Source organism: Pteropus vampyrus, unplaced genomic scaffold, assembly GCF_000151845.1.
Source record: "Pteropus vampyrus isolate Shadow unplaced genomic scaffold, Pvam_2.0 Scaffold207, whole genome shotgun sequence".
Taxonomy (NCBI): Eukaryota; Metazoa; Chordata; class Mammalia; order Chiroptera; family Pteropodidae; genus Pteropus; species Pteropus vampyrus.
In genome coordinates this window covers 333,439-343,674 of record NW_011888988.1, presented here as the reverse complement: position 1 = coordinate 343,674, position 10,236 = coordinate 333,439, and the positions used below count along the sequence as shown (strand labels likewise).

General features: G+C 50.0%; 1 protein-coding gene and 1 non-coding gene across 2 annotated transcripts in view; one reads left to right on the top strand and one right to left on the bottom strand.

Annotated features, from left to right (window-relative positions):
* The window catches only part of PLXNA2 (plexin A2), a 212,899-nt gene extending 203,431 nt beyond the window's left edge, over positions 1–9,468 (top strand). Inside the window, exons 27-32 of the mRNA XM_011372463.2 lie at positions 1,454–1,553; positions 2,532–2,722; positions 4,067–4,236; positions 6,732–6,944; positions 7,896–8,046; positions 8,754–9,468. Of these exons, the coding sequence (XP_011370765.2) occupies positions 1,454–1,553; positions 2,532–2,722; positions 4,067–4,236; positions 6,732–6,944; positions 7,896–8,046; positions 8,754–8,849 (921 nt within the window). The 3' untranslated portion in view covers positions 8,850–9,468. The remainder of the gene's footprint in view (positions 1–1,453; positions 1,554–2,531; positions 2,723–4,066; positions 4,237–6,731; positions 6,945–7,895; positions 8,047–8,753) is intronic.
* LOC111746987 lies at positions 7,349–7,467 on the bottom strand. The gene has a single exon (XR_002783348.1). It is a non-coding gene; the product is annotated as a 5S ribosomal RNA (ribosomal RNA).
* Positions 9,469–10,236: the final 768 nt, after the last annotated feature.

Below are 10,236 nucleotides of genomic sequence, written 5' to 3'. Positions count from 1 at the left end.
AATCGTGGAGCACTGGCACCTTTCAGGTGCTGTGAAGAGCACAAGATCGTGCAGCTTTTAGGCCATCGGGTCAAAACATTGTCCTCTCTTACTCTCCCTGAAGTCGAAGGTCTTTGGAGCTTCTACGGAAAATCTGCATAATCTTAATTAACAAAGTGATGTTAAAAACTTCCTGGGCTCTTGTTGATTTATAGGGAGGGTAAAATTAAACACCACTACTAAAACCAGCTATCAGAGAATCTCGTTAGCGCTAATGTTCATTTATAGTTCAACTTCCCAACATTTAATTCTTTTTTGGCGGGAGAGAAGGACTGACAATTTAAGACCCAGAAAGATGGTTTTACGACTGGTGCAGCTATAAATCAAACTTACAAAGTTCATAAAAATTGTTAAAATAAAAAATGGTTTAATAGGAATGTTTTATGGCCCATAACATTATTATAGCTGTTTTATTCTCTCTGCGTTAGAGGTTTAATTAGATGACCACAATTCTGGGGATTCTTCGTTTTTATTGGATGGAGGGTAATCTTAATTCATGGTGGCCCCAAATGTCTTCAATATGGCTCCTCATTTATCAGCCTTTGCCCTACGGGCTGGGTGCTGAGCCTGCACACCCTCACAGAGAACAGGGCAACGCACTGTCTTTCTCTCTGGCTCCCTAAGAACAGCAGCTCGGGTGGGAAAACTCCTCAAGGTGGCCCAGGCATTATAGGGCCAGAAAGAAATTATAGGTCAGAAAGAAATCAGAGCCAAAACGGAATACAGACTTCAGACCAGGGCGACTCGAAATAAAATCCCGATTAGGATGTAATGAGAGCATGAACCCTGGATCCTGACAGACCTGGCTACAGAGTGGCTCCACCAGGTATTAAGTGTGGTACCGTGAAGATGTTGGTTAGCCTCTTAATGCTTGAATTTTCTCATCTGTAAAATGGAAATCATTGTAGGTAACTGACAAGGTTGAAGGGAGGCCAGGTCTAGCCCTGCACTGCCCAATAGAAAAACAATGCAAGCCACATGTATAATTTAAAATTTTTACTAGCCACATTTAAAAAGTAAAAATAAACCGATAAAATTAATGTCAACAATATATTTTATTTAACCCAATTGATCTAAAATAATTATCATTTCAGCATGTAATAAATATAAAAATTATTAATGGGATAGTTTGTATTATTTTTACTCATGCTAACTCATTGAAATCCAGTGTGTAGTGAACATTTATAGCGCATTTCCGTTCAGGCGCTTCTGGTGCATCTCAGTTCAGACTTAGTGAATATGAAGTGCTCAGTAGCCACGGTGGTGAGTAGCTACCATGGTAGACAGTAGGAATTGTTTCTAATATTCCTGAACTCCTCACATGCTACCCCACACCTATTCCATAACCTCGTAGAGGTACTTGACTGTTCAGTTTCCCAAGACACTGACACTATACTTTTCATATCCTTCGCAGGTGTCAGACAGATCGGTAGTGGCTCTGGTCCCTAAACAGACCTCCTCCTACAACATCCCTGCCTCTGCCAGCATCTCCAGGACATCCATCAGCAGATATGGTGAGGACCAGGAAGGCAGCCTGGGCAGCTCAGAGCGGGGTCTTCTGTGACTTACCAGGGACCACTCGCCGTCCATTCTGATAACAGGAAGTCCTGGCTGCTGCCGGCCTCCAAGCAAAGGCCTTTGCTTGTTTGTTTCTTTCCTCTCTAATCCAGTCATTTCCAAAATAGCTCGTCTCCTCAGAGCTATGGGAGCAGGTGGCACCGTGTGCCCTTCCTTCAATAGCCCAGGCCTGGTGAAGGAGTCCTAGGGGCCCAGAACCAGGAGGGGGCACCTGGAGGGGAGGTTCATATAGCCCAGTCTCTGCCTATTGTCCTGGCTGACTTATAAATAGAGCCCGCTTTTACTCTGTGGTGTCCCAGTTTGGGCAATAAATTGGCCATCCTAGCCTGTCCACCACTGAGGAGTGCTAGAGCCCCTAGTGCCCTCTGGGCAATGAGATTACAGTACTCTCCTCTCTCTTACTGTTTTCTCTGGTTTCACTAAGGTTTCGGGCTGTCCAGCTAAAGGACACCTCACAGCTAAGGCTAGTGGCTCCAAAAAGGGCTTGGCAATTCCATATTCTAGGCCCCAAGTAAGAAGGGCCCCATTTACTCCCAAGAGGCAAGATTACGGCTCACAGCTCCTTAGTATCCAGATTTTTATCAAAGCACCTATGAAAATATCAGTTTGACATTTTACCTATTGATTATTCTTTGCGGGAAGCGTCAGGAGAGGGGGACTCCCAAATTCCCGAGGATCTCTCCAGCTCACAGAATTTCTCATTCCTCTTTTTACGAAAAGGTTTCAGGCTGTTCTCGAGCCTCCAGGGATTTCTAAAATAACCCACCCAAAGCAAGGCCCCAAGGCTCCCCTTCCAATTGACGCTGGTTTATTCTGAATGAGTGTAGCAGCTGGGCAGATATTCTAGAAGGATTCTTCAAGCAAGGATGATGAAATCAGTTGCTCACAGGCCTCCACTGCCCCCTTCTCCTCAGACTCCTCCTTCAGGTACACAGGCAGTCCTGACAGCCTGCGGTCCCGGGCCCCCATGATCACCCCAGACCTGGAGAGTGGGGTCAAGGTGTGGCATCTGGTGAAGAACCATGACCACGGGGACCAGAAAGAAGGTGACCGGGGCAGCAAGATGGTATCCGAGATCTACCTGACCCGGCTGCTGGCCACCAAGGTAACTCTTGCTCTGCCCAGCCCAGGGAGGACACCGTGCAGTGTGTCCTTCGAGGGGACTCGTTCAGACAAGCAGGCCCAGGTCTCCACGCAGGCTTCCCAGGGGATCAGCCATTGTGGTTCTCTACCCTTTGGCAAAATCATAATGATACCGTTGTTTCGGTCGTTACTCTTCAGAGGAGGGGCTCCCCCATGTCTGGGCCTGTACCCCTTAGGGAGATGTTGTTTTCTTATTGGTGTTAACTGGACAAATGTGCCAGCCTTCACCGTTATTGCCTTTTCCATCCACTTTCGGGCCACAATGGGAGGGAAAGCATGAAGTTCTGGTCCCGCCCATAAGCTGGGGGAGCTGGTCCTGCTCCATCCCATCTACCCCTAAATGTTGCTGGAAGTGAGGCACAGCAGTGCTGGAAGCTGCGATCTATCTTACAGCTTCCTTCACAGAGAACTAATGAGCCTGTAAGTGTGGCAGTCATACAACCCGTATAGGCCAGGCCGGGCTGGGTTTCAAATGCTCTCTCCCACGGACCACACAAAAATGCCACTGAAATTCCAATACAGTGGCATCTAGATTACAGCTCTCAGATTTGCTTCCAGAAGTGACACAGAAATATACCATCGGACCACGTGTCTCAAATTTTGCTTCGCCTAATAGGTTAATAAGGGACTGACAAAGAGACACCAGAAAAAGTTGTAATTTTCCTGACCTTCAGAGGTGTTCCTCGAACCTGTAAACTGTGGGACCAAGGCCCAGCCTTGTCTCCGCCTCAGAAGCCTTCCAAGGCCGTGTGGGTCAGAGCGATGCCTGAGTGTTCTTGAATCTGGACCCTTCACCCTCACGCAGCTCCCACTCCAGAGACACCACTTAGCACAGGCCCCTAATATCAGAAGCCTCTTCACGCCTTCCTATCTCTCAGACCCTCTGAGGGCCTGCCGTGTTCCTGCCAGGAGGCTCCCAGTCCCCCGGCTGCTTCTTCAGACACCTTCTCATACCAGTCTTTGACCACCACCCTCCCCCCCCCCCAATTCCCATGGGGAGCCTGGACTCAGAAGACTCATCATCTCCCTAACGAACGCCCTCCCGGCATGAATACAAGCATAAACGTGGCATGTGGCTGAAAGTTGGAGGAGATCTTCCCAGAAATCTGCAGCCCATTTAGTCCCTGCCGCCTCCCCAACACCCCAACAGTCCCCTCCCCACCTCAACACTGTCTGCTCGGCCTGGCATCACAGACAAATTTCCAAGGCAGGATTGGTCCCAGGCACCATCTGGCTGGCCCGTCTGCTGCCTGTTGCCTCCTCCCCCACCCTTCGCTTCATACTCTCCCCCCTGCCCCCCACCTAGGGCACCCTGCAGAAGTTCGTGGATGACTTGTTTGAGACCTTGTTCAGCACTGTGCACCGGGGCAGCGCACTTCCCCTGGCCATCAAGTACATGTTTGATTTCCTGGATGAGCAGGCAGACAGACACAGCATCCACGACACAGATGTGCGGCACACCTGGAAAAGCAACTGGTAACCGCTGGGGAGCCCGGGGGGAGAGGCAGCCTGGAGAGGCTGCAAGCTGTGTGGGGTGGGGACCAGCAGGGACCCGAGAGATGGGGGAGGCTGCTCTCTGTGACTGGTAATCCCAGGCTCCTCAGACAAATAGCGCACATATGCTCTGTAGAGCCACCACAGTCCCCAGGCTGCCGCCACGTGGGGCCTGCCTGGCTTGGGGCCCAGTACCAGGACACATCCTTGAGCTCTGCCCTTTTAGGTTGAGACCCTCCTTGGGAAGCACCTTCTCCCTGGCTCTGAGAGCTCTGGTTTTTCGGAAAAGGGAGCTGGGGGAACCTACACAAAGAGCCCCATTCGAGACCTAGAAGCAGAACTTCAAAGCCGAGGCAGTGCGGGCATTCTGAGCGGGGCGAAACTAAGGCACTTCCTGAGACCCAGGAGCCCCAAGTTAGACAGAGACCCCTGAGCAAAGTGGCCAGCAGTTGGGAGAGAGCTCACACCTGCTGTAGACTGGAGCCCACCGACTAGGAGGATGTCATCACAGAGTCGATCCCTGAAGGCCAAGTTATTACCCTCGGCTTTCAGGAAGCAGCAGGCGGATGTCCTGCAGACGGGACTCTTCCCCATAGCAGTGGGAGAAAGCGGCTCCCACAGGCCCCTGACATAAGACTTTTCTTTCCTGGGTTTGAACCTGAACCACAGACCAAGCTAAGTCTGGCTTTCAGGTCAGACAGGGCCTGGCCAAGACCCTGAGTCCAAAATCTTCTTTCGGGAAAGAGAACGGCGAGCGGAGGTCCAGGCATTTGGGTTGGGCAAGCAGCCCACACAGCTGTCTGGAGTCAGCGATCTCCTCAGAAAACCAAGCCGACACAGATGGGCCCAGGCTGTTATTTGGGAATCAAAAGTCCTAGCAACGGGCAAAACACTTTGGAAATACCCGGCCCCAACCCCATATAGTCCTTCCCTCTCTGGGGTGTGGTGGTTCTGAGCCCTCCAGCCTGCGGCTTTGATCACAGAGAAATGAAATGGAAAGGCTCGGGGGCCAAGGGACGGCAGGCCGGCATGCGCTTTGCCGGGCCGGCCTTGCGTCTACATCCCCCATCGGGCCCACGGCTGTCTCCTCCGCTTCGCAGGATCCCAGCCCAGCACTGGGAGTAGGCAATTTCAGGGAAATCGGGAGAAAATTCTGGATTATTCCCATCTCTGTGCCTTCTGTTGTGGCCAGGCCCTAGTCATAGGAATGGCCTACCCTGGTGTTGTGGCGGAGTCCCCTTATCCAGACCTCAAATAGCTAATGTCCAAGGAGAGAATGTCGAAAGCTCCCCAGAGCTGCGGGAGGAAGGGAAGGGTGGAAGAGATGCATCACCTCTGAGCTGAGGCAGCTCCTCCCCAGTTCGAGGAAAGCGAGTGATCTCTTTGCATTTTGAAAGATGAGCAGAAATGATAATGGAAGGGGCGTTGAATAGGCAGAGCTGATCCTTCCTGAGACTTGGCCGGACTGAGATATTTGGGAAAGTTTGGGGTCCATGAGTGTCAAGAGAAGATGAAGGACGGGAAAGTAGAGATTATAGGCTGGGTTGCTGAAACATCACCTCAGGCCAGAAGGAGAAGCCGGGGACAGAGTTCACTCCACAGAGGAGCCAAAAGAGTTAAGGCCCGGGAGGCAGCTGGAAGAGAAGGCAAAGTTGGAAAAGGCAGGAGAAACAGCAGCTGTTCTGGATTTGAAGGGGAATAAATGGGCTTATCCTCCTGCCTCAGGAGCAGAGAAAATGCATTCTGCTCTGATTATAAATTCCCACTTCGTGGAAGGAACTCCCCTAAGGACTGATCAGCTCCTCTTGGGGTGGGAAAAACTCTGCGATCCAGTGAGTCATATCCAGGGCACCAACAATGGCCTCCGCCTCACCCTCTGCCCCTGCCCGGACCTCTGGGGAGAGTCTGGAAAGAGCTGCCCCCAGGGGAGCCCATTCCTCAGCCCCGCAGGCCTGGGCGGGCAGTGGGAAGGGGCTCCGGAGGCCGGGCTGGGCGGGGAGCACAGGTGGTGCCCTTTGTGCCCGCTCTGAGGCCGTGCCTGGGGCTGCTGGCTGCCTCGAGTCCAGACAATGGCCATGGCCAAGGGCACTGTGAAAAGAGTCTAGGAGCCTGGTGGCTTTGTTTGAAACTCTGAGAAAATCGTGCAGTTCTCTGTACTTGGGCTGTCCTACGGGCACAGAGGCCTTTGGAAAAAACTGCCAGGAGGGAACAGAACCCGCCCCATGCCCACTCCTCAGTTGTTAGAAAGCAGGGTCAGCGCCCCATTAGGGTACAGTGGCACCCCTCCTTTTCTTCCAGGGGCAGGAACAGCTTAAACTAAATTAGCAGCCAGGGCTGGATCAGATTTCTGTGATTCCATTTCCTTGCCCTTCGGAGAGGGAATTTTGCCTTTCGGGGGTGAGGAGAAATATTAGTGGACAGCTTCGGGGGTGCAGCGGAGGTGCAGCCCGTGGGATCTGCTCTGCTTTTTCATACAGCCTCCCTCTGCGCTTCTGGGTGAACGTGATCAAGAACCCCCAGTTTGTGTTTGACATCCACAAGGGCAGCATCACGGACGCCTGCCTCTCCGTGGTGGCCCAGACCTTCATGGACTCCTGCTCCACGTCGGAACACCGGCTGGGCAAGGACTCCCCCTCCAACAAGCTGCTCTATGCCAAGGACATTCCCAGCTACAAGAGCTGGGTGGAAAGGTCAGTAGTGCCCTCGGGACAGACCCAAGCCCTGGTGTGCCTGCTGCATTTGCCACCCTGCGGGCTTCACTGACCCAGGGTTTTTGGTACCTTGGGGACCGTGTGCCCCCAACCTCTCCCTTGTCTACACTTCCTTCCAGAGAAAGGAAGGGAAGCTTTGTGCCCTTGGAAGTCAGATCATTGTCACTCTGATTGTCATTTATTAAGCACATGCTAAGCACTCGGCATTGTGATATTTTATTTTATTTTATTTTATTTTATATTTTATTTATTTTATTTTATTTTATTTATTTTATTTTATTTATTTTATTTTATTTTATTTTATTTAGGTGAGGCAACCCTTGATTGACCTCACAGATTGCAAGGACCTTGTCAGCTTACGGTCCCTTATTTTTTAATTTTTACGCCTACAGCACCTGGTCTTCCTAGGTGGTCTCCCATCCAAGTACTACCCAGGCCCGACCCTGCTTAGTTTCCGAGATCAGATGGGATCGGGCTTGTTCAGGGTGGCATGGCCGTAGACAGCACTGTGATATTTATATGTATCATCTCAGATAAAAAGTGTTGTAAAGTAGGTGTTATTATCATCCCCATTTTACTGATGAGGAAATTGAGGCACAGAGAGGCTACGTAACTTGCCCAAGGTTACACAGCTAGCAGGTAGTAGAGCTGAGATGAATACAAGGAGTCTGGTCAGAGTCTGGGCTTTTAAGCACTCTAGGGGGCACTGCCACCAGGAGCTCAGAGCTTGATGGAATCTGGCCTTAGGGAAGACCAGTCTCCAGGTCTCAACCTCAGCTTGAGGCAAGAGGACAAAGGAAGCCACATTGGAAGAGAAATAGGGAGGCAGGAACAATTGGGGACAACTCGAGCTTGCAAGGGCCTAGGACAGATTGGTGTAGGCAAACATTTGCTGAGTCCTCATCAAGGAGCCTGTCCTCTCTACGGCAGATACTACGCAGACATCGCCAAGCTCCCTGCCATCAGTGACCAGGACATGAACGCCTACCTCGCTGAGCAGTCTCGCCTGCACGCTGTGGAGTTCAACATGCTGAGTGCCCTCAATGAGATCTACTCCTACGTCAGCAAGTACAGCGAAGAGGTGAGACGGGACCCCGGAAGGGAGGGAAACCAACACGCAGCGACAAGGCGGTTAAATGGAATGCCTGGCCCAGTTCTTAAATAACAGCGTCAAGGGGTAGTTTAGAAAACCCATTCTTGGAGTCAAAAACCCTTGAGCTCAAAAGTCATTCCCATTTTTTTAGAAGGCAGCCTAACCTCTCTTGATTCATGGAGCACTTACTTATACATTCCATTGTCTTTTCACTCATTGTTAACATAATAAATAACACTTAATAATGTCATTGTTTTTCAGTTGAAAGTGTTGTACGATTAATTTCATTTTTTCTTTGACAATGAATCAGACTCTTCTTTGCATTTGAGTAGATCTTTTCAGTTACATTTCAGATAGACAGGTGAGACTTAACATGAATAGGACAGCTTCAGAGAATTCTCAAGTCACGTATTAGCATTGTACCTGAAAGTAATATTAGTAATGATAATAATAGCTAACACACAGTACTTTCTATAGACCAAATATTGTCTTAAACACCTTAGATATAATATACATACATATATATTCATTACATACGTACACACATCTACATACGTACGTGTTCACATAATCAGGTACATCATTTAGGGTTATGTCCGTGAGGGCAGAATGGAAAGGCTGATAGAAGGATTCGAGAAACGGCGTCTTCTCTGCCGAGTCCTGAAGTCTTCCCCACCTTTGTCTTTGTTCCTCAGCTCATTGGGGCACTGGAGCAGGACGAGCAGGCTCGGCGCCAGCGGCTGTCGTACAAGGTGGAACAGCTCATAAATGCCATGTCCATCGAGAGCTGAGAGACGGAGCCTCCTGTTCTGGGAAGAGGGGGACCTGTGGAAGCCATCACACCGGGAGTCTCAGAAGGAAGGACACGTGATGGGGATCAGACCCCAGAGCTTACTGTCTGTCCCCTGAGACCTCATCTCGGGAAGAGGGGAAGGCCCCTCTCCCCATGCCGGCCAAGTTTCATCACAGGCAGTTCCTGCAGGGAGAGATCCTGGGCGACATCCATCCCCTGGGAGAACAAGGGAGACGCAGGCCGTGGAGAAGGTGCTCCTTCAAGCCGAGAGGCACGAGCCGGGCACAGTTCTGCCTCTGTGACTGCTGCTTTGCATGAAAACTCATTTGATGTATATTGGGGAAATAATGAGAACTTTATTTAATTTTTTTTAAGAAAAAAGGAAAACCAGAAATAAAACAAAACAAAAAGCCTCCCTGTTAATCCCGTCCAACTTTTGTTGAATTCTGGTTTCTCTCCTCCTTCCTTCTTTTGCTCCCATCCCTCCTTCCATGTCTAACTCCTGTTTTCAAATGCCAGAAAAAGAGATGCTAAGAGAAATTGGAAGGAAAACGATTATTTCCTTTCCCTTGAAACTATATTTAAAAAAAAAAAAAAAATGATGAGAAGAAGAATGAGCACAAGTTTGCACCAAACACTTTGCAAAAATAGAGGCCAGTAAAACCTGGAATTATCCGGGCAGCCGGAAGAGCCTGGGAACTGCGAACTTCGCACCAATTGCAAAGCCAGCCTGGCTGACTGGAAAGTGAGCTTTACAAACCACACACCTGTATATTCTCATCTCTTAAGAGGAGATACGTGTCTGTAGAGTACCAATGCTTTTGGCTACCGTTTTTTCGTGTGTGTTTGTTTTTGTTTCATTTAATCCTAAACCTTGACACATGAGGAGCTGATCTTTGGTACTTTTCCTTTTGGTTTCCCTAAAGTTACTACCAGAAGTGGAGGAGAGGTGGGCCTCCCCCAGACCAGATGCCTGGTCTCCCTGTGGACATTGGGCAGCTCTGCCTTACATCAGTCGCTGTCATAAACCAGGCGCCCTGCGGAAAGGGCCTGGAGGCACGTGGGCCAGGCCTCCCGGAGGTTCCCTGTGGGAGCCAATGTGGGAACATGGGTGTTCGGCCTCAGATTCCACTGCGATCCGCTAGTGGTTTTTACAATTAAAGAGAACACAAAAATCAAACACTGTTTACAGCAAGCAATACTTGAAGAGCATAGGTTAAAAAAGCTGCGGTATTTATTGCTATGCTTTCTTTCTTTCATTCTCTCGTGCCTGGGGAGGAGAGACAACCCTTCATTCATATGTGGACGCTCCTGAGGGCCTGAGCTCTCGCCTCAGGAGAAATGACTGTAGTATCCCCACCCGACTGTCTTCTGCTGCCTCTTTC